Here is a 25,146-nt window from a genome sequence, read left to right as displayed (position 1 = left end):
TTGGGAAAATGTTGTGGAGCAAGACTGTGCTCAGGGGGAACATGGGGCAATTTGTACTATGCATGGACGAAGTGCAACAATCAGAGGTCTGAGCTGGACATGGAGTTCAGCTCTTTATGGTGCCTGGAGGAGAAGCAGGACTGGACTGGGCTGAGCACACGGGAAATGGTAGACAATAGGACAGTGGAGTGGAGGTTAGAGAAAATACCACCTCTCACATGGACTGCTCAAAATGATGAATAATATCAGTATTGACATACATTATAATTAACTTTGAGATGAGATTGGTAGACTGTCTGACCCACCAACATACAGCACAAAAAGAAAGAAAATACAAAGTTAAACTATTCAACACCCTATCTATTACATCAGTTCCTCTTCTCCACCTCAGCTACCTCCTTTCCAGAGCTCACATATCTCTACCCTAAACACAAACAGCAACCGTGTAGCCTCAGCTCTGACCACAGCCAGTACATCAATGTGGATTCCAATTCTGTAATTTCTACATTAAAATCTAATCCCAAATTTAGAACAGTCACTCACAACGTAGGTCACCCATTCACATGCATTTTTCTAAGATATATATAAAACCCATCTCTCACTGCCACCATTTGCAATCTAACTTCATGCCCGGCTTACATACACGCCAATACAGAACTAGGTACAATGTAGTTTATAAAAGCTATGCCAGCACTAATGGGAATACATGATCTTATAAACAAATAATGTGGCCAGATTTAAGTTTACATGTTGGTTGTTTGGGATTGGGGTCAAGATATGTGGGTTGTGGAGGGAGGTATTTGAGAGTGGGAAGAGGAACTGATGAGAGTAGTGTAGATAAGGCACTGAATGGTTTAACTTTGTATTTCCTTTCTTTTTATGGTGTGTGTTGGTAGTGACAGTGTAAACAGGGTACTGAATGAATTAACTACTACTTTCTATTTTTTTATGGTCTTAGTAGTCTCTGCCATCTAGCAACCTTAACTCAAAGTTAATGAAGTTTTCATATAGGACTTTCACAGGTTTTTAATGTGCATCAACACTGACAGTTATTCATATGGACAACTATGCAGGTTGATATGAATTTTATCCTGACATCTCCCATGTTTCACTTCTACCACTGCTAAGCTTTGCCTCCTGGCTTCACACAAAACTGCTATCAACCTCCATATGCTTTTATAGATCCCTGGTCCCCCTGCATACAACCCCTCCATGCACAGATTAGACTGCCTCCAGGCTTCCCCCTTTGCACACTATACATATGCTACACATATACAGTATACATATACTCTTTACACCTAGATTTACACACGGATTAAAAATACTTTGGGGACAGCATTTTATAACATGTTCCTATTCTATGGTCTGAATCCTTTTCATACTGTACTCACGGGCAGTCCCTGCAGACTCTCTGGATCCATCCCTGCCACAATGAAAACACCAAACCTCAGATTCCCAGCCTCCCTTCCAGAGAACTTCACGCAATACACTCCACAGGTAATGATGTCACCATCCCCTGGTTGCTGGCACCGACAGCAATCCAGGGAAATCCATTAGCTGGCTGTAGAGAAGATAATCTTCAAGTATTATCCCCCTCTTCCTCTTTATACATGGGTACGTGTAGAAATGAGAGATGCACACAGAGGCCAGAAGGAAAGGGAATGAGGAAGGGTTGGGTAGATGAGTTGCTGAGGGTGTTTTCCTGTTTATCATCTGTAGGTACCCAGGTGCCTCATCCCAGCAGCTGCCACCTGAGAGGTCACCATGGCAACATCAAAGGGATGCTGCTGCTGTACCTACACAGAGAATGGGACTGAGCAGATTGCAGAGACACCTCTCTCTCTCTTTCTGTGGCTCATACAAGGCATAAAGATTTTGCCACATCAGTGTATTAAGACCAAGCCCAAAAGTCAGTGGCAAAATTCCCACTGATTTCAATGAGAACAGGATGAGGTCCTTAGTTTGCAGTGCTTTCCTGAACCTGTACGAGTTTTTGCAATCAAAGAATTTGTTAGAAATGAAAACAAAATAAATAAGCAGATAAAACTGTTAGTAACAAGATTCAATTTGCAAAATATAAACAGAAAGAACTTTAAATGGCTATATATTCTGCCCACAACCTTGCTCATTCTCTCTTAGGGTGACCAGATGTCCCGATTTTATAGGGACAGTCCCGATATTTGGGGCCTTTTTTTATATGGACTCCTATTACCCCCCACCCCCATCCCAATTTTTCACACTTGCTATCTGGTCACCCTATTCTCTCTCTCTCATTGTAGAAATCAGTGTCTCGTAGGTGCAACATGCTGTTTTACTTAGAAAACTGAGTCTAATAATGGTGTCTTGGGTTCCACGTTTCTTAACGATTTCTGAACAATGGCACACAGTTTATAAGGTAAATAGATCAGGGGATATGGTGGCGAGGGTTCTAACTACAAGGCCTGCAAACGTATCCTAGGCTCTACAAGTCAAGATGGATTCTTTCCTTCTCCCATGTAATAAAGGTTCTGCATCCAAGACTGCAGCTGTATAACTCCACTGTCTTCAGATTCTGTCTTCAGTGACACCCGTGCATATGACCTTCAACGGGTTTGCACAGGTGTAACTGATTGGACATCAATAAACAACTCTGCTGATGGTGCACAAGAGGGAACAGAATCCAGCTCCCTCTCTCTGAGCTGTGTTGGCTCTGCCAGACCAACAGGAGTAAAAATGTAATATAGTGGCTGAAGTCAGTAGCTGTACCTCAGAATAGGCAGAGGAAGCAGATCTGTTGAGTAAGGTAGTGGCATTTTTTGCCTACTTACTTTTCACAGTAAAGCCACGTTGTAAGTAATATATAGAAGGAACATTCAATGCTCCCTCTCTCTCTCTCTCTCCCCATCACCCCACCCCCACCTTCATCAAGAGCACTAGAGGAGTAAGTCAATGATTATAATAATCCTACTTACAGAATTGTTGTGAGTCTCCATGCGGCCAGATGGCTCAAAAGCCCCATTGATTCTGCCAAAATGCACAGAAGGCCGGGTCTGAGGAACTGTGAGGTATTTGTTGTTGGAAATTGAAGAAGCGCTCCCAATGGATTCTGCCCTTTGCTCTCCATTTTGGGTTGGATGCGAAGGCGTTAAAGGAATATCTGAGGGTCAAAGACAAAATTGTCAGCAGTCCACACATATGCTTTTTGTGCAACCATGTCTGTAAATGACTGAGTCAGTGCAGGTCATAGGGACTTTCTGTCAGCGTGCATAGAACTTGAGTGTGTGGAGATGAGCATAAAAAAAGACCACATACACCCACAAAATGAAATGCCAGATATTTGTGTGTGACCTGCTGAATAAACAAACATTTTTCAATTTGCATACCTCAGCTGCACTGAAACCAAATATATTTGATAAAAACATTTCTGTCCTTGTTTCAGTGTTCGAAATATTTTAATCTACTGGTTGAAGCACAGGACTAGACTTTAGAAGGTCTACGTTCTGCTCCTAACTCTGTACATAATTCATGACCCCAGCTTTGGCAAGCACATGTAATTTCTCTGTGTCTCAGTTTCCCCTATCTGCAAAATGGGGATAGTTACTAACCTCAGAAGGTTCTTGAGATTAAATTCATTAATGTTAGTGAAATGCTTTCACATCCTCAAATGGAAGGTGATTCAAAGTATTAAATAGTATTAGGAAAACTACCATAATATAATATAAAGGCTGCGTACCTGAACACTCCAAAGTCAAGAAATACAAAAGCCAAGGTTGAAAGTAGAACATTTACTCTGGCTTTTCCTTGCAACAGAGATGGGCCAAATCAGAAACCTCAAAACCTGAATTTTGAATTTCAGGAGACGTTAGGTTCAGATCACTGGATCCAATCCTGCTCATCCTGGTTTGGTTCCATCTTTTATCCTGACCTGAAAGGGCTGATATTTCAGATCCAGTTTGATGCAGCCAAAATCTAGCGAGGATGAAGATGTCAGAAATCTAAGACTAATGGCTGATCTCCCAAAACTTCCACATTTTGAACTGAAATCTCATGAGAGGTTCTGGCATTGTTAAATCCCAAACCTAAATTGAATGGGCCTTTAAACCAAGCCATTAACCCTAGCGAAGTTTAACAATCTGGGATTTGGACATCACGACCGTGACCCATCTCTTATATTGACATAGTTTCTAATCACAGACAAACAAGCCAACAACAATATAACACACTTTCCCCCTACAACCTTAGATAAATGTGTGTATATGGTACAGAGCTATGTACAGCTATGAGTGTATTGCACAAAAAGAGTGCTTAGTTACAAATAAGGAAAACACAAATAAATCACACTCCTGTGACAGTACAGAAAAATAGAGTCATGGTGAAGTATTTTGAAGGTTCCAGCTATGTAACCCATACTGAGTGTTCTGTCCCCCTCTAATAGTGGTTGGGCCACAGATGAAAGTTGATCCCCTCAGCTCAAATCACCGTATGGGCCACCACACATAATACAATACCCCTGGGTGAGTCATTGGGAGAAGCAGTTGAACCTGGGACCTCTGGTTCTTAAAGCATGAGTCTCTACGACCTGAAATAAGACCAAGATACCTTAGCCAAGACGGTAGAGGTTCATCAACCTATGTGGCTTAGTCACCACTAGAGGACAACAGAGCATCACACTAAATGGACATGGGTTACACCTCCCACTGGGGGAAAGATGCAAGGAGCTACTGCCACATTGGAGAAGCCAAAGGGGAGCCTCTCCCACAACCCCAGGGAGTCACTGCATCTACAGTACGTTCTTGTGCCCTATTCTAGGAAGCATCAATGTATTGCAGCACTCTCCTTCAATAAAGGAATGAGAAAGGGTGACAGCAGCACTGGCAATTCCAAGCTCAGGTGGGAATACAATGGAATGGCTCTCAGGAGTGACTTTTCCCCATTGAAAAGCTCTAGGAGAAGAGTTGTCCTTCTCTTCCCTACCCTCCTGTTTAGGAAAGTATGGGAGTCCCATAATGGTTTTCATCTTCCCCTTGTGGAGATCACTGGTGGTGGGTGTAGCTCCCCTTTTTCCTTTGTATCTGTCACTGTCCTGAAAGCAGCTCCTTCTGCTTGCTGCAGGGACAGGATGGTGGTGGAATCATCTACGCCTGCTCCCTGCAAGGTGGGAGGGTCCCAGAGCTCAGGCTGCAGTCGAAGCCCAAACATGTACACTGCAATTAAATAGCCCCACAGCCCGAGCCCTGCAAACCCAAATCAGCTGGCATGGGCCAGTAGAGAGTTTTTAATTGCAGTGTAGACATAAGGCTCGAGTAGTAGCCTCTCAGGTTGAGTAGCCAGCACCTGCAGGAGCTCCATAGGCACAGAAATGGAGACAGAATTTGCCACTGCATCTCTTGTATGTCCTCTCCAAGGGCTGGCTTTACCTACCTGTGACTATAAGGTAAAAGGGCAACTAGTAAAATGCCCAACATGGAAGGGTTTAAAAAGAAAAGATCTTGATTAATTTAATCTTCCCTAGTAAAAGAAAGCAACAAATGGAAGTCAGCAGAACTTAAATGACATCATAATTCTGACCCACCAGCTTTTCTTGGGCACTCAAGAAGACTCGCACTTGGTTTCCTTTAATGAAGCACATAATGAGGCCATGAGGGAAACGTCAAGGAAAATAATTAATAACTGGAAGTTTCAGTCCCAGAGGCCGCATATGGTATTTCTCCAATATTCTCCGTGTAAGCCTTAGACATCTCACAAGGCCAGAACATAGGCAATTATAAGCCTTGAGTTTTCTGATTTTTTTAGCTGAGCCTGGGTCAAACACTGCAGAACATTTTCAATAACTATAAACCAAGTTCACTTTCAGCCTGGTCACAATCTTTATGGGGTACACAGTGAACCCTGGGTTCACAAGGGTGAGCAGTAGAGGTGGTTGGGAATTTTCAGTCAATTTTTTTTTTTAATGGAAAATGCAGTTACTGCAAAAATCAAAATCGTCTCCCAGAAAATTTTGATTGTGACCAGAAAAAAAATTGATTTTCTGTCAGAAAATTCTAAACAAAATGTTTAATTTAGGGTTGGTTCAATTCAAATCAAAACACTTCAATGTGTTCAACTGAACCCAAAAGTTTTGTTTTGAATCAGTTTGACATTAAATTGCATCTGCCTATGGTTGTACAGAGCCTCTATGGAGGTGTAGTTCAAGTGCCTCCTGCCCCCATTCTGTCCTATGGGCCTTGAGGTCATCTCGTCCTTAGGATTCACAATCTGCAGACATTTTAGAGGAAGAGATTACTGGCAGGAATGATCATAGCAGAACATTTTAATTGTGTGTTTGTTTGAGAACAATGTCTGAAAGTGAATTCTAAATTCAAACTAGAAACCTGATTCTCAAGGCAGAGAATATCCAGGAACAGAAATACAGCGTGTGATCTGTGTGTCTAATGAACCTAGATCAAATTTCAAATACTTGCAAAGAGCTGCTGACAAACACACTAGAAATCAGGATTCACTGAGGGTCTGCGTACACTGCAATTAAAAACCCGCTGTTGGCCCGCACCGACTGACGTGAGCTCACGGGGCTCAGGCTGTGGGACTGTTCAGCTGCGATGTAGACTTCTGGGCTTGGGCTGTAACCTTGAATAGCCAGCACCTGCAGTAGCTCCATGGACACACCATAACCTGAGTGAGGAGCATTCAACCCACCCACTTTGGAATCCCCCTGCACAATGCTCATTTATTCAGGCATTGTGCAGGGAAGATAATTTGGTCCCAAATGCATAATGCACCATCTGTATATGGGCCTAGGTGTGCAATGAACTTAGAAAATCTTGGCAGAAGCATAATACATGAGAAACCTGCCCACACTGGTAAAAATGGAAGGACTGCATGCATGATGAAGGACCATGCATGCAATAGTGTCCTTAACTAGGCAAATTCTTTGCATTAAATTTTGAACAACAACTGATCCTTACATCGACCATATGGGATCCTTGCAGTTTGGCTCGCCAGCATGAAACTGCTAGCAAAGGGGTCAATTAACACCTTGTAAATTGTGCTGTATTTAGCACCCAGAGGAACCAGCTTGTTTCCATTGATTTCCATCTATTCCTCTTTTTCTAGCAACATTCAGAACGGTGGCCTAAATCTGGTTGAAGGCACCACCTCATGAGGTGTAGCTCAGCATCCAGAGCAGACTGCATGAGCACATTAGAAGCATCTGCCATTCAGACATGTTAGTTGGTAAACCTGTTCTCCATTGCCATGCTCCAATTAGATACGAGAATGGAGTTAGTTAGATGGATTTGCAGTCACACCTGCTTATGTTACAGATATCCATGTTGCAATTATATGTTATATATGTGTGCTTTTTGTCCCCAATTCTGGTGAACACTTACACAAGTGCTGATCTTTTCTCATGCAAGTAGGCCTATTGATTTAAATGGGACTACACATATATGTCAAGTTCAGTACTTGTACAAGTTCTTTTCTTTAAGTCACCATGTTTAGCCATTAGGCTGTTATTTTCAAAACACTATATTATTTAACATTGCGGTAGAAAAAAATCTCAGGCACAAGTGAATACACTTTAATGAAACATGGGTTTGTTGTATTCAGAAGTAGCAGGGCTGTTCTAGAGTAACAGGTCCAGCATGCTTCCTCAAAAGTCGTTAGATTAGATGTTTCAAATCATCTATTTCAAGAGCCACACAAAAAGAAGGTAAGAGGGGAATTTGAACATTAAAAACTCAGAAATCCCTTCCCTTTTTCTAAAGATATAATTACCAAACTCAGTTTAAAATGATTCTTCCTATGAATTATAGTTCTTTTATGATTCTGCTTTGAAGATTGAGAAGCTAGACTGGACAAAGCACTAGAAAATGTGCCATAGGGATTTGTCCTGCATTGACCCCATGGAGATGATCTTGATGATCGAAGAGGTCTTCTGTCACCAGTTTCTTTGATTCCTAAAAGGTGCTAGTGGGAGTGTATATTAAGCACAAAATACTCTCTCCGGTAACTCCACTGTGTTTGGGGCAGTTCCACACCAGATATAAAATTTTGGCACATTATGCATTTTTGTCCCCCACGTTGTGATAATAACATTTCAAGGGCCTTGTAATAGATGGATCACCTACTCAATGAGAAGTGGTTTGTTCATGAGTCTATGATCTCTTGTGTAAACACATAGAACATTACTTGAATATGCAAGAGCTGTTGGCATAAGAGACCCGTAATGATTCTCATACATCCATATTGGTCTAGAGCAGATGTACATAGGCCTGTAGCTCAGGAGCTGCAAGCAGCTCATTTCCAACTGTGTTGCTGTTTTGCTCACTAAGAAAGGCAGCCAAGGGGGAGCATGGCTCTTTGCTGGCAGTGCCTGGATTGGACAGACCAACCAACCCAGCACTGGCTGAAGCCCCAGGGGCTACAGCTGTTCTCCTTTGATAGACTCTCAGGGTATGTCTACACCATCCGCCAGATCGGCGGGTAGTGATCAATCTCCGATCGCTCTGCCATCGACTCCGGAACTCCACCACGGCGAGAAACGGAAGCGGAGTCGATGGGGGAGTGGCGGCCATCGATCCCGCGCCGCGAGGACGCGAAGTAAGTGATTCTAAGTCGATCTAAGATACGTCGACTTCAGCTACGCTATTCTCGTAGCTGAAGTTGCATATCTTAGATCGATCCCCCCCAGTGTAGACCAGGCCTCAGGCACAAGTACTCCCCTGTCACTGAGAGCAATGAGCACAGCAAGAATGGACCTGACTGGGTGGAGATGCTCACCCCCCTCCCGGCAAACAACAGAGATGCATGAAGGACAGAGGGGCAACTGAAAGATGAAGAGGAGGGAAGACTAGGAACATGGGTGGCCAAAGGTGAGGAGAGTACAGATTTGGAAGAGCACCAAAGAGCAGAGAGCATGTAGTATTTTCTATATCAGGAACATTGCTATCCAGGAAGTTGGGGCCTTCACATACTTGGGTGTAGATGATAGTTTGGCAAGAAGACTACTTCAGATTTATAGCTTATTACAATGTCCCTGTTGAATTTTTGCTTGTGTTTAGAATAGGATTTGTGTGTGCCTCATGGAAAATACCAGAGTTCATTTTCTAGTTGTGGGGCAGTATCTGTCACAGAGCATGCTTGCCTCTGGAAAGTTCTGTTGGCCTAAAATGGCTGGATATTCCCAATGTGCTTCAGTACTTTCACATTAAAATCTCTTTAAAGCTAAAATTTAGACAGTCGCACTTGACATTCAAGTTTTTCCATGAGGCACACACAAATCCTATCAGCAACCCACTGATTGCTGGTTATCAGCAACCCAATCTTGCTGATGGGGGAGATTGTCAGTTTGCTTGTGTAGGGGAAAGGGGAGTGGTATTTGTCTTGTACATGAGACGTCATCTGCTTCAGTGGGTTATGAGCAGGACTGAAATTCAGCCAGAGCTGTCCAGAGTGGAGCTCCGGTAAATACTTTCAACCCCCTAGAGTTTTTATACCATTTGCAGGGAATCTGGTACATATTCTATGAGAATTTAAGCCCTGGTTATGAGCATCTACTGCATTGACACAGAAACTAGTTGAAAAAATTAAGAATACTGAGTTAAGTATACAACTAGTTTCAGTTGTACACTGCACACCATGCATCGCTGTGTCTGCTGAAAAGGGCCAGAACCATGGGCAGTGCGTGCACTCCCCGTTTGGGGAGGCTAGCCTCTTGCCCCTCCTCTTCTTCCCAAGGCTCTGCCCCCACATCACCCTTCCACCCCGCACTCTCACTGGCCAACTCACTGGCACAGCCCCAAGCCCCGGCCAGCTGCCGACGCCCAGAGCAGTCCGGAGGAGCCCTGAGCCCAGGCCGCTCAGAGGAGCTCTGAGCCCTGCTGCAGCCCCTGCCCTAGAGGTTCTGGGAGGCTTAGCCTCCCCCAGCCTTCATTACCTGCAGCCCATGGGCAGAATAGTGTGCGTCACATCTCTGAGATTAGAATCTGACCATCCCAGTGCATGCACATGATCTTTGTTTACACAATAGATCATTGATCTGAGGACCTTTTAAAGGGAATGAGCCAAGTGTAACTGTGCCTCAGTGGGTCACAACGGAGGATGCCAAATTCAGAATAAACTGCTAAGAAATAGGGCAGATACAGCCCAAGACTAGTGTCTAATCCCCCATAGGATATACCAAACCAGCAACAAAAGTAAACTTTTGTTTCACCACACTGGCTAACAAGAAAACATAAAGACCGTTTTCTCAGGCATTCCAGTTCTTATATCACCACCAAAAACACTGGATTCAGAGATGAGTGGTTTTTTACAAACTGTCTCATCAAATAATAGGATCTTCTGATCCCAAAGGACCAGCCACACACCCAGGTCAATATATAACTTAGATTTTACCCAAAAATCATGCTGATGCTAATCCTTTAATATCTAAAATCTAAAGGCTTATTCATAAAAAGAAAGAAAGAAAGATGAGAGTTAAAAATTGGTTAAAAGAATCAAATACATACAGTAATTGCAAAGTTCTTGGTTCAGGCTTGTAGCAGTGATGGAATAAATAGGATTAAAGACAAAATGGATGTGTTTCCAGGCCCTTTTATAGCTTTTGCCATGTTGAAGGCATCCCATTGTTCTTACTGTTGAAAATTACAGCAACAAGATGGTGTTTGGAGGCAGGGCTTTGGAGCTGTGCTCCAGCTCCAGGAAAAAACCTGAAGCTCCACTGCTCCAGAGCTGCTCCACGCTCCAGCTCCAGGCTCTGCTCCAAGCCCTGTTTGGAGGTACATGGGCAAGTCACATGTTCATGCCCAATTTTGCTCAGTCATTGCAGGAAGCCATTACCTACACTCCAGACAGCACATTTACATGACAGTCCATTCACTGTAGATGGGCATCTCCCATAGTCCACTGAACCAAATATTTCTTGATAAGCCACTTAATTTGAATACTCCCTTCAAGATGTGCTGGCTAGCTACCTTGTGGGCGGTATCCCAGGAGCAAACATTTGAAATACAGGTATAAAGCCAATACTATAACTTCAAACACAAAAATGATACATGCAGATAGCATAATCATAACCAGCAAATCATAACCTTTTCATAGACACCTCACTTGACAACCTTTGTACAATATTTGCTGCAAATATAGAACAGTGATTGCAACAATTATCTATATGTTTATATTTTAATTAGATAACGTCACACCCCCAGTGCAAAACTGATGCAGGAAGTGGTGTCCCAGACATTACTGAATGCATCATGGGAACTTCCCATTCTTGGTTTTGTATTACTACAGCTTCTAACCCAATATTATAAGTATTAGTGTATAACAGAAATGGTTTATCAAAATTATGTTTAACGATATTGTTGAATCCCTTTACAAACTCAAGGTAAAACTTGGTTAGACCAATAGTGGATTGGATCTGCTCTTGCAGCGCAATTCCTGTATGTTTCATTTGATCTTGCCAAGAGCTAATGAAAATAGCTAATTTATTCATACAAGCTCTGGCAAATGTTTGGAACCCAATTAACATCAAGCCAATGTAGATATTAATATTCTCTGTAGTGTAAGAATCTTGGCATTTAGCCATGAAAGCAATGTGGTGGTGTGCCTCAGTTTCCCATTTCGTACAGCACTTTAGGTCTGGAATGTCTTTTCTGCTGAGAAAACCTTCAAGACTATTCATAGGCATTAAGTGTGAAATTTCAGTATCACAAGGCCTTTTAACATAAAGTGTGTTCTTATGTATCCTCTTAACATGTTTAAGGGTTTTTCCAAAAGATTAGGCACATTGTACATTTTTACCAGGGTTGACATAAAAATCAAATACATTAGAAGGTTAAACCTTAACAGTCACACTAAATTTGTTACAAGTCAGTGATTATAAGTATCTTGGTCATACCATGTCTTTTGTCTTACTAAATCCCTTGGCTGGCCAGATGTGTCCTCAGTGCTACCAGCTATGGGGCAGATCTTCCCCTTCCTTTGTTAGCCAGGTAGATTGTAACAACCCAGACACTAACTTTCAAATTCTCATTTGCTACCAATTTCAAGACTGGGTACTCATTCTTCCCATCAGCAAGATTGGGTCCTCCCCCCCCCCCCCCCCCCAAACACACTTTGTTTTTCTAGAAGGTTGAAAACTGAACCTTCCTGCTTACAGGAACTCCTTTGCTGGCAAGGTGTGTTCACAAACTGCAGTTCCTCTGTGCTATGAACATCTACACAGACATTCTCCTGCATGCTTGTGGATCCACCAGCAGCAGCTTAGAGCCTAGACTTGGACTCTGGATTTGTTTGGTATCTCTTTAAAACAAAGTGTCTAAGGGTGAGAGTTTGCCTGCTCTCCCTTGCATCTTTGTGAGTTCAGTCATAAGGCTGTGCGCTTTGAAAAACCAGTAACCCAATCTTTCCTCAGTACCTGAGTCACCACACACGGCTTACCCAAAGAATTAGCATGGAGACATTCATGTTCCAACAACATAGTCTCCCCAACAGGCTGACCAAACACAGCCACTTGGTTATCATAGGGCTGTTTAAATTCCCTGATAATTTTCGTTCCATCTGAAACCTTCTTAAAGCTATCCACACTGGATCTTTCCAAAGCAAGGTCAGTGGATCTATACACCTCAGAGAGACTTTGGCAGTTAGGAACTGAAACAAGTCTCCCAAACAAACTGTTGCTTTCTCTATACAATGATTCACCCTGAGTTAACTCAATCAAATCACTTCCACACCCCCCAGTTGCAGCAAACTGCTTGCAAAAACTACCATGAAGATTTTTCTCTTCAGGAATCTTTCAAAGCAACAATTCATCTTGCACAGAAATTCTGCCCTTACCCCTTTCACCTAGGGCTTGCTTTAAAGCAGCGGTGGACAACCTGCGGCCCATGCCACTTCCTGCAGCTCCCATTAGCTGCAGGAAGTGGCATGGGAATGGCAAACCATGGCCACTGAGAGCTGCGGGAGGCCGTGCCTGCAGACGGTCAATGTAAACAAACTGTCTAGCGACCCGCCAGCAAATTACCCTGACAGGCCACAGGTTGCCCACCACTGCTCTAAAGGAACATTTTCCTGAGCAACAACAGACTCTTTCTGGGTTTCACTTAAATCCAGAATCACCTCTGGGACAACTGATAAACTTTTAAGTAGTATTAACTGAGAAGCAGCTTCTGTTTGCTCCACAGAAAAAGAACTGAAGAGAAACTTTTCCTCAGCAGGCACGCTGCTGCTGCTCTTCAAAACAGACAAATAATTGGAGATAACCTTTCCTTTGTCCCAGCACCCAGGGCTGATTTCAGACACATACCTGGAATGTGATACAGCTTCTGTAACAGGCAAGTTGCCCCTCCCAACAGATGAACTGCTATTCTCCACAAACAGAGTCTCATTACACTGAGCTACTTTAAGAAAATCGCTTCTCCCTTTTTCAGGATGACTTTCACAAATTTTACTTGCCAACAATCCATCATTCATAAAAAAAAAAAAATTACCCTTTTCTTGGTCAGTTAGGGCTTCAATTTGACCATCAACTTCAATCTGTTCTAGAGAAACATTTTCCTGACCAATGAGTTTTCTCTGTGCTTTATCTAATTCCAGATTCACTTCTGAGATACTAGACAGACATTCAGAAAATTCATTTACACATAAACTGCTTTTTTGCACAGACAAACAGCTATTTTCCACCTTCCCCAGGTTAGAGTCACCCTCTCCCTGGCCATAGCAAAACTGGTTAAACACAGGCAACTGCTCAGAGTCATACAACATACCAACATTGTTATAAACTGGACTTTCAAGATGATACAGTTTCTGCCATTCTTCCATTGCTCAAGTCTAGCAGTTTCTTGTTGCATCTGCCGAACCCTCTCCTCAGCAGCAAGCTGTTCCATATGCCTTGCATGGGCTTCTTTTTCCAGCTGGGCCAAGGCTTGCTTCTCTAGCATTCTAAGTTCTGCCAGTCTTTGTTCAAGACACAGGCTCTCTCTCAGGGCTTGCAGCTTCATTGCTTCTGCTGATGCCACCTGGCTCATGGTCACTGATCTTTAACCTTTAAAACTTAATATCAACATTCAAATTTTAATAGTGTGGGGTTCTGATCCAAAGCTTAATTGACCTGGTTCTGTGGACCCTGCCGACTACGCTACTGTAACCGTGCCTCAGTGGGTCACAACTGAGGATGCCAAATTCAGGATGAACTGCTGAGAAATAGGGCAGATACACCCTAAGACTGGTGGCTAATCCCCCATCGGATATACCAAACCAGTAACAAAAGTAAACTTTTGTTTTACCACACTGGCTAATAAAATATAAAAAGAGAGTTTTCTCAGACTTTCCAGTTCTTATATATCACCACCAAAAACACTGGATTCAGAGATGAGTGGTTTTTTACAACCAGTCTCATCAAATGAAAGATTCTTCTGATCCCAAAGGACCAGCCACACACCCAGGTCAATATATAACTTAGAACAGCGATAGGCAACCTTTGGCCCGCGATCCGCCAGGGTAAGCCCCCTGGCGGGCCAGGCCAGTTTGTTTACGTGCCGCGTCCGCCGGTTCGGCCAATTGCAGCTCCCACTGGCCGTGGTTTGCTGCTCCAGGCCAATGGGGGCTGCGGGAAGCGGTGCGGGCCGAGGGATGTGCTGGCCGCGACTTCCCGCAACCCCCATTGGCCTGGAGCAGCAAACCACGGCCAGTGGGAGCCGCGATCGGCCAAACCTGGGGATGTGCAGGTAAACAAACCAGCCTGGCCCACCCGGGGGCTTACCCTGGTGGGCCACGGGCCAAAGGTTGCCTATCCCTGACTTAGAACTTACCAAAAAATCACGCGGATGCCAATCTTTTAGTATCTAAAATCTAAAGGCTTATTCATAAAAAGAAAGAAAGGTGAGAGTTAAAATTGGTTAAAAGAATCAAATACATACACTAGTTGCAAATTTTTTGGTTCATGCTTGTAGCAGTGATGGAATAAACACCTGGCTTAAGTCAAGTCTCTGGAGTACATCCACAGCTTGGATGGGTCATTCAGTCCTTTGTTCAGAGCTTCAGTTTGTAGCAAAGTTCTTCCACAGGTAAGAAGCAGGACTGAAGACAAAATGGATGTGTTTCCAAGGTCTTTTATAGTTTTTGGCATGTGGAGGGCATCCCATTGTTCTTACTGTGGAAAATTACAGCAACAAGATGGTGTTTGGAGGTACATGGGTGAGTCACATGTTCATGCCCAATTTCGCTCAGTCATTGCAGGAAGCCATTACCTACACTCCAGACAGCACGTTTACATGACGGTCCATTCACTGTTGAAGGGCGTCTCCCATGGTCCATTGTCAACCAAGTGTTTCTTGATGCGCCACTTAATTTGAATAGTCCCTTCAAGATGTGCTGGCTAGCTACCTTGTGGGCGGGATCCCAGGAGCAAACATTTGAAATACAAGTATAAAGCCAATACTCGTAACTTCAAATATAAAAATGATACATGCATACAGATTCCATAATCATAACCAGCAAATCATAACCTTTTCATAGACGCCTCCCTAGACAACATTTGTACAAGATTTGCTGCAAATATATAACAGTGGTTGCAACAATGATCTATATGGTTATATTTTAATTAGATAACATCACACCAAGCCATCCACATAGTATATAAAGAGTGTGTGTGATTTACCTTTCTTATACTGACCTCTCTCCATCCCAGCCCCCAAAAGCCATCTGAAAGGCCTTATTTTCATTTACCCTGATGTAAATAGGGAATATTTTTTCTATTGAAAACAATGGGGGTAACGATGGTATAAAACTGGTATAAAACTGATGTTAACAAGATCAGAGTCAGGCCCAGAATTTTAAGGACTACTTCACAACATGGACTGTGATATGAAGCATGTTACAAGAATAATAATTTTGCAGAGGGCGGGGCTAGTTGGGGTGGCATAATAATTAGGGCTGTCAGTCGCAGTTAACTCACACGATTAACTCAAAAAAATTAATCACGATTAATCGCAGTTTTAATCACACTGTTAAACAATGGAATACCAATTGAAATTCATTACATATTTTTGGATGTTTTTCTACATTTTCATCTATATTGATTTCAGTTACAACACAGAATACAAGAGTCTACACTGCTCACTTTATATGATTTTTATTACAAATATTTGCACTTTAAAAATTATAAACAAAAGAAATAGTATTTTTCTATTTGCCTCATACAAGTACTGTAGTGCAATCTCTGTTGTGAAAGTGTAACTTACATATGTAGATTTTTTTTGTTACATAACTGCAGTCAAAAACAAAACAATGTAAAATTTAAGAGCCTACAAGTCCACTCAGTCCTACTTCTTGTTCAGCCAATCACTAAGACAAACAAATTTGTTTACATTTACGGGAGATACTGTACTGCTGCCTGCTTCTTATTTACAATGGCCTGAAAGCGAGAACAGGTGTTCGCATGGGACTTTTGTAGCCGTCATTGAAAGGTATTTACATGCCAGAAATGCTAAACATTTGTATTCCCTTTCATGCTTCAGCCACCATTCCAGAGGACATGCTTCCATTACTGATGACGCTCGTTAAAAAAATAATGCATTAATTCATTTTGTGACTGAACTCCTTGGCTCCGTTTTACCCGCATTCTGCCATATATTTCATGTTATAATAGTCTTGGATGATGACTCAGCACATGTGGTTCATTTTAAGAACACTTTCACTGCAGATTTGACAAAACGCAAAGAAGGTACCAATGTGAGATTTCTAAAGATAGCTACAGCACTTGACCCAAGGTTTAAGAATCTGAAATGCCTTCCAAAATCTGAGAGGGATGAGGTGTGGAGTATGCTTTCAGAAGTCTTAGGGCTTGTCTATACTTACGCGCTGGTTCGGCGGCAGGCAATCAAACTTCTGGGTTCGATTTATCGCGTCTTGTCTGGACGCGATAAATTGAACCCCGAAGTTCTCCCCATCGACTCCGGTAATCCTGCTCGGCACGAGGAGTACGCGGAGTCGACAGGGAAGCCTGCCTGCCACGTCTGGACCGCGGTAAGTTCGAACTAAGGTACATCGACTTCAGCTACGTTATTCACGTAGCTGAAGTTGCGTACCTTAGTTCGAATTGGGGGGTTAGCGTAGGCCTTAAAAGAGTGACACTCCGATGCACAAAACTACAGAATCCGAACCACCAAAAAAGAAAGTCAGCCTTCTGCTGGTGGCATCTGACTCAGATAATGAAAATGAACATGTGTTGGTCCACACTGCTTTGGATTGTTATCAAGCAGAACCTGTCATCAGCACGGATGAATGTCCTCTGGAATGGTGGATGAAGCATGAAGGGACATATGAATCTTTAGCGCATCTGGCGTGTAAATATCTTGCAACGCCGGCTACAACAGTGCCATGAGAACTCCTGTTTTCACTTTCAGATGACATTGTGAACAAGCAGCAAGCAGCATTATCTCCTGCAAATGTAAACAAACTTGTTTGTCTGAGCAATTGGTTGAACAAGAAATAGGACTGAGTGGACTTGTAGGCTCTAAAGTTTTACATTGTTTTATTTTTGAATGCATTTTTTGTACATAATTCTACATTTGTAAGTTCAACTTTCATGATAAAGAGATTGCACTACAGTACTTGTATTAGGTGAATTGAAAAATAATATTTCTTTTGTTTTTTACAGTGCAAATATTTGTAATAAAAAATAAATATAAAGTGATCACTGTACACTTTGTATTCTGTGTTGTAATTGAAATCAATATATTTGAAAATGTAGATAACATCCAAAAATATTTAAATAAATGGTATTCTATTATTGCTTAACAGTGCGATTAATCATAATTCATTTCTTTAATTGCGTGGTTAATTGTGATTAATTTTTTTAATTGCTTGACAGCCCTAATAATAATACTACATCTCTCTCGTACAGTATGCTGAGTCCCAAAGCTCAGAGTAAAGATATAAACCCCTGAAATCAATGAGCTATACTACAAACAACTGTGGAATTTTTAACTATACAAACAAAGGTAATAGTGCAACAATATTAACAATAAGCATAAGCCTAATCTTATACATTAGGGATTCAAACTTTGCATGTTTTATACACCGAGGGGACTTGTTTTGTACATATGGGAACTGAGAGTTTATTACATCTTAATACTCCTCTGAAAAGGATACTGTTCTCCCTCTCAATTATATCTGTAGTAAGGGAACCACAGAAGAAAAGAGCAAAAATCCAGTATTACTCACTGCCTGTGACTTGCTTTCACATGCAGGTCATACAAACTGTCCAGTGACTTATTTTTGAGACTACTATTAGAAACCAAGTCCTGCTTATAAATCCAAGAAGACATTTTTTTTATGGGCCAGAGTTATTGGCCCCTGAAAATAAAATGCACTAAAGGAAAACAGCTGGAGGCCATACAAGATATTCCTTGCCCTCCTCCCACTCAATTACTTTGTCTCACAGACAATTAACTATGAAGCAGAGGGTAAACTTACCGTGTGCTTGTGCTTCCATATTTCAGTGAGGACTTTGGCTGGAAGTTGCAACAGTACTAAGAAGCTGTGGCTATGTTGATAGTGTGTATAATCTGCTCCTGGTTCTGTACTAGCTTAATTGGTGAACAGCACTAGCAGCTATTTCCATCGCAGCTTGAGCCTGCTTTAAGCAAACTACACACTGGAGCTAATTAGCCAGACCTTCTGTTTCAGTAATCACCAGTACAGAGGGAAGGGAAACAACCACCCACAACCTGAGAGGCCATGGCACCTCTTTGCTGAAATTCCAGCATCTTTCTCTCCTGATTCATAAAGGATCAACAACAGCCTGGCATAGTCATTCCTAACAACTCCCTGGATGGCAAGAGGAGGGAAAATAAACCCAAAGCCAGAGCTTTAGATCATATTCAGCTCTGTCTCAAAAAGACATTGCTGCAAGGATTAGATGTTCCTGGTTTCTTTCTCCTGCCAACAGTTCAGTTTGTGTCTGCAACACTCTGCTGTGCTACCTGGCGGAAGGTAAGTGGGGACATTTTTTTATAAGGCTGCATCTCAGCTGCTCATGTTACTGCACTGCCCGGACATTGCACACTCGTTCCTGCATGAAATATTCAAGGGATTATCTTGTAATCAACTGTATAATCAGACCAGGCAATGGGTTCTGCTTAGCCTTCAACCCTGGGGCTGAAGCAATGTTTCAGGGAGACAAGTCATTGTTGACTTAGGTTTTCCTTGAGAGAGGAATTTTATCTCATAGTGAAAAGCCAGGGGAAAGTCATTGTTCCCCCTGGAGTCCCAGGTCTTCCTCTTCCTATTCCCCTTGGGGAGAAGAAGTGGCAGTGAGAGATTTTAGGCTGTAGGGAGAGGAACAGCTGTAGGAGCAAAAATGAGCTTTGACTAGAAAGTTTCTACAGCGTGAATTAAATAACCAGCTAGTTTAGCACTGCTTGCAATAATATAATATATTATACAGACATTTCCTTCCTCTGATGGGTTTAGGAGCAGGGATAGAACAGTAGAGAATCCACCCACTGAGTATTAACATCACAGAAATTTCCATATTATTCCTTCACTGGGAAAGGATTGGTGTGACTGGTAATGGTGTGTGTGTTCCTTCTAAGCAGTACACCTGTGTGCTGCATGCACAAAGATGCTCACCTCAGTTTGACCTCTGACCAGTTTAAGTCTGATTGCTGCCCTAGTCCTAACACAGCATCTAGCACTTTCTACATCATGAAATAGCAGGATATGCTTCATCTGGACTGAAGGAAATAAGACTAAAAACAGTGCCTAAGAAATCATCCCAAGATTTGTTCATCTTGGCTAATTTATAGTCAATGTTAGACATGGTGGCCTGATACTGCTCTCTCTTACACTGGTGTAACTCTCTTGATTTTATAGAGTGACTCCTGATTTACTGGGGTGTGACTGAAAGCACAGTCCGATCTGTCATCTAATGGTTAGAGCAAATGACTGGGATTCAGGACTGCTGAGTTTCATTCCTGACTGTGTTGTAGATTATTTTGTGGCCTTGGGCAAGTCATTTATCTTCTCTTCAACTCCACTTACCCATCTGTCTAATGGGGGATAGTAACTCCTAGTGTTCCTCACATGCATGTTGTGATGCTTAATCCATTAATGTTCGCAAAGTGCTTTGAGATACTTGGATGAGAAGTGCAAAGCAATACCATTCATTGAGAACTGGTAGAAAAAAACGGACAGATTTTGTCAACAAATTTCAAATTCATACAATTTTTTTGACCGTCTCTATTTAATCTCTCATTTAGAGTGCCAGGATTGAATACTTCCTGGTTGTCCTGCCAGGGGGAATCAGTGGAAGCAAAACACCATACAAATCTTAATGTAAGATTGCTGCAAAATGTATTCTGATAAACTGTTCAAAAACTGAATGTCTTTCAGTTATATCCTGGGGCAGGAATGTTAAGGAAATAAAGGACATAACTTTCAGGTTACAGCAAATGCAAGAATCATTGGATCCCATGAACAGGGGAGAGGTGCTTCAAATTGCTTTGTAAGCCCTTTAGGGACAGGGACCCTCTCTTTTTTTTTTTGTTCTGTTTGTCCCGCGCCCAGCCAATGGGATCCTGGTCCGTGACTGGAACTCCTAGGTGCTACGGTAATACTACTACTACTACTTATACATAATACAATTAAATTACATGAAAATCCTTTTCATTGTCACAACTACTCCACTATAATTGTTTGCTAAGCCTGTTGGGTCTAATCCTACAAACACAGCCACACAAAGGGCCTGTTTCTTAGTTGCTCTTCGTGTTGTGTAACCGCTTCCACCTGTACAAGGAGGGTGTAAAAATCTTACCACATCAGAAAGATAGCATTTTATGTGACTTGGGCCAGGTATGAACAGTTATGTAAGGCGCAGAGTACTGGAGAGTTGAGGTTGTAAAGTTTACTAGTCCTGGGAGATCAGGGAGTACTCCAAGTGAAGCAGGATCTTGAACTTCTGCTTTCTCTTGATCGACCTTTTTAAACCCACCTAATAAATAGTAAACTGCTAGAGTGAGTGCCTTGCACTAGGATATTTTATTGAGTGGGGGGTTATAGTGTATTTCTTTGCACTATTGTTTATTTTTATCGATATTGTACCTTATGTCAATTAGACATTAAGACCTATAAAGAAAAGATCTGTCCATTAATTATGAGGCATATATGGGAACCTAGAACCAGATCCAACGATGGATCTGTGTCAGCACAGGAGTCTGCCTGCATGCTTTCAAATTACCGGCTCCAAGACACAGTAGCGATGGGCCCATTACAAATAAGCTAGGATAGGCAAGATAACCATTAGATAGGGAAAGTTCTTATATGTATATTGTTGCAATATGATGGTAAAAAATAGTCAGCTGAGTTAGATGGAGAAATAAAATCTTTTATAGACTTTGCAAAAGGCTTATCTAAGTGTCCTTGTCTTTCCCTAGGTACCTGGATATGGTGTTAGCTGATAACACAGAGCAGTGACAAATAATGCCATTAGACCAGATTGTGTTTCACCTGCTGGAGAGGAATGGTGCTTAGAAGTCTGTAAAAGTTGACTGAGAGATTACGTGCTTTTAATTATTAAGGAGTTATATAAAACTCCTCCCCAAATCCATTTAATGTTCCTGTAATCTATCTTCTCAAACATGGCAAGTTCACCAATCCACCTCTGGTCTCTGCTGAAGTTGTGGGGTAAGTTCTGAATAGGTGACTAGGAGGCACATTTAAAAAGTTGTTACTTAAAATAAATAACAAGCCTTGCAAACAATATGCACAATTAGAAATGTTGACATTGTGGGGCAGGAGGCGGGACTGGGGAAGACCCGGCCGATGACTCCTACCCTGCACCAAGCTCAGCTGCTAGTCCCGGCTGGGCTGGGGAGGACGGGACTTCCTCTTCCCCTGCACAGCATTTGGGGTTGGGTCAGACCCACCCCCAGATTTCTCCCCTGGCTGCAGGAAGCTCTGCAAAGTCCCCTGTCCTGCTTCCTGCATCCATTGCTCCTCAGCTGCAGGGGGAGGGATCCCTGTACAGGGAGCTGCTCCCCCATCTGCCCAACCCCTGTGCATCCAGAGCCCCTCATATCTAGATCAGTGCAGCTGATGATCTTGGTGACCCATATTCACCACCACAAGGAGTCAGCGTCACTAGGAACAATGGCAACATGGAGCATGGGGGGAGTGGGTGGATGGAAAGAAATCATCATTGAATCAAAGGCCTAGTGCTGACAATAATTCAGAACTGGTTCCTCTCCCTGACAGGACTTTCATGCAGAGGCAGACTGTAGTACCTTCAGACCCCTTTGTCAGAAGTAATGGAGATGGACGAAAGAGAGTCTGCCAGTATTCCTTGAACCACCCGGCAAACATAGGGCAGGAGAAACAATGTCTCCTCCTCATGGCTCAGCCAGTGACAAGAAGAGAGGGGATATGCTATTCACCTTCAACCTAAAGGTGAGCCCAGGAGTGGGGCAAAGAGCCTGGCTCCTCACCAGGGCCATAAGGGGAATGCAGCTCCCTCTCCTCAGCTGAGAGCAGGGCATACCCCTTCTTGGTTGGTTAACAGCATTGCCTTAGAGCAGTGGTTCTCACCCTATTTACCATTTTGGGCTGCATATGCATCTCTCTATGTGTTATGTGGGCCACATCCACACAATATATATACTACCTGTATGGCTCTGAGGATCTCACATGGGCTTCAGCTGTGTGCTGATTGGGCCGCAGGTTCAGAACCACTGCCTAAGAGACTCCTCTTCCCATGAGCTGGTGAGGTGAGAGCGCCCCTCCTGTTTCCATCCAGCCTCGCCCTCTTGGCCGTGCAGGGGCGTAAGAGTTATGTATTGCCACCAGAGCAGAGGGTTGGGATGTCATGTCTCCTATCCACTCTTTGTCTCCAAAATACCTCCCACCTCCAAGGATAATGAGCTGGAGGCTCTCCAAGAATAATCTTGAGAATTTTCTTGACCCTTCTGCATGGGCGGCAGGTATCGTAGGCAGTAAGAGGCTGTGCCTCCCCAAACAGACTGGCGTGGCCCTGCCCACGCTCTGGCCCAAGCCAGGCCCCCTCCTGTAATTTCCTTCCAGCGCTCTGCCCTGGTCCAGGCTGGGGGTGGGCTGGCCTGCCTCCCAGCAGGGACTGGGGTGGCTGCTGCTGGGGCCTCGCTGCCCATTTGGTGCTCAGACCGCGCCGCCTGGTGCATCGGAACTGGGGGTGCTGCAGCCATGCTGCCCGGCTGCCCAGAGCTCTGGGACTGGAGCTTTGCCACCCGGCGCTGGGAGTTTTGGACTCCTGCAGGGGAGGGGGGCAGAAATGGAAAGGAGGGGGGAAGGGGCTGGGGGGCTAGCCTCCCACAATGGCCGGATCACTGACCACCAGTGCCCTTCTGCATCCTCTCCAGCAGCTTTCTACTGGAAAACAAGTCCCTGGCAAGAGAGAAACCGACCCCAGCCTTTGCTAGATTTCAGACATCCTTCAGGGGTTTTGCTGGCCCTGGGAACAGCTGCTAGAGTGGGTCAAAATTCAGAATTTCTGTCTCGTAGGAAATTCCAAGACTTTGAAATCTGGTTTTATCCTTAATCAAAATGAAAAGTCAAAAGCTCTGATTTTTTTCACAAAACAAAATATTCCGTTTCAATCTTATCAAAATGTATACTATCTAAATCAAAGCAGTAATCAAAATTAAATGTTTTGACTTTACTGAAATGACGCATCTTGATAATGTCTCACAAAAATTTGGACAAATTTGATACAATCCTGAAAAACGTTTAAATTTTGTTGAATCAGCATTTTCAGACTGAAAACTCTTTTTGATCTATTGGCAGCATTTCCTCGCAATATAGTCTTTTTTTCTATAGTTGACAAGCAAATATACCAAGATGCAAACCCCTCAGTCAAACCTGAGCATGCAATTCAATTCCCCCCACACCACCACCACCCCTCCCAGACAATAGGCCTAGATAGTAGATTTGGTCGTGTCACCTGTTGTGATAACTGGGCCTACAAATTTACCCTAATTGTAAATTCAACTGGTGAAAAATGAATAAAAGTTCATGAATTTTCACAATAATCTGTTGCATACAACTGTTTAAGATGTGAGAAGGAAAACAGAAAAATTGAATTAATTTAAACAGAAAGGGTCTACTGATACCACCCCAGGACTGTGTTAAAATTATGATTGGTAAACAAGAGGAGCAGCGGACTGGAAATCAAGGAACCCAATATTGGTGTGTCAAAAATTAAGCCCAACTGCTGGACAAAATAATGAGAGGCTATATTATTCCACCCCCTCACCTGTATGGGGCCCTTAACAAGAGTCTTTGAGGGGGAGAACTTTAACATTCACCTTCACTGCAGTTGCATCAGAAGGATTTGTTGTCATAACATGAGGCCTTGATACTCCAGTGAAGATGCTTAACCATCATCGCTGCATGATACATATGAGATCCTGCTCTGTCGTCCCCTCCCTCATGTGCTCCTTCCTGCCCCCCACCATCTTCCTCTTGTCCTTTCTCTTTCTCTGCCTTTCACCTGATCCTGAAATCAACTGTGTTGCTGTGATCCAGCATGGTCAGATGAGATGGCCCATCCACCTCTGTCCAGCCTGAGAAGGACCAGTGAAAGACAGGGACCTGACCAGACCAACCAGATGATGTCCCTGACTGAGGAGGTGAGCTAGAGTCCAAAGCAGCAGCTGTCGTGGCTGACCTGCCAGCCCAAAATCCCTTCTGTCTGTCTTTTGTCTAAAGTCTTTTGTCTGTATCATTACTGATGCAGAATTGACCAACAGAACTAACCCTTTCTTCTCCACCAGGAAAGATTGTTTGACTGAATCAGAGACTTTAATCAATGTTCACAGTGTACAGAAAGGGACTTTGATATGTTTTGATTGTTTATGCAAAACAAACAATCAGTTTCAATGCTCTTGACTCTTTTTTTTTTTTTTTTTTTTTGTCTTCCTTTTGTGTGTTTCAATCAATACATTCCTAAACGTTGGCATTAATTTTATAGTATGTTTGCCATAAGTGGCATGTGAACCCCCCCATTCGGGGAGGCTAGACCCTGACCCCATCCCATCTGCCCCCGCCCCTGCTGGACCCTAAAGTCCCCCACCGTGCTAGACGAGCCCCACCCCAGCTGCCCTGAGTCCCAGCCTGCCGCCTGCCCCAGGCCACTGG

At 43.1% G+C, this 25,146-nt stretch overlaps 1 protein-coding gene and 1 long non-coding RNA gene across 2 annotated transcripts in view; one reads left to right on the top strand and one right to left on the bottom strand.

Annotated features, from left to right (window-relative positions):
• ANO2 (anoctamin 2) overlaps nucleotides 1–18,670 on the bottom strand; it is a 297,002-nt gene extending 278,332 nt beyond the window's left edge. Inside the window, 2 exon segments of the mRNA XM_034784822.1 lie at nucleotides 2,952–3,136; nucleotides 18,454–18,670. Of these exon segments, the coding sequence (XP_034640713.1) occupies nucleotides 2,952–3,136; nucleotides 18,454–18,601 (333 nt within the window). The 5' untranslated portion in view covers nucleotides 18,602–18,670.
• LOC117884435 lies at nucleotides 18,594–22,419 on the top strand. Its single transcript, XR_004647562.1, has 3 exons — nucleotides 18,594–18,972; nucleotides 21,414–21,663; nucleotides 22,234–22,419. It is a non-coding gene; the product is annotated as an uncharacterized LOC117884435 (long non-coding RNA).
• The last annotated feature ends 2,727 nt before the right edge of the window (nucleotides 22,420–25,146 follow it).

The sequence above is a fragment of the Trachemys scripta genome, chromosome 1 (genome assembly GCF_013100865.1).
Source record: "Trachemys scripta elegans isolate TJP31775 chromosome 1, CAS_Tse_1.0, whole genome shotgun sequence".
NCBI lineage: Eukaryota > Metazoa > Chordata > Testudines > Emydidae > Trachemys > Trachemys scripta.
Note: the sequence above shows the minus strand (reverse complement) of the source record. Positions and strands in the feature narration are given on the sequence as shown.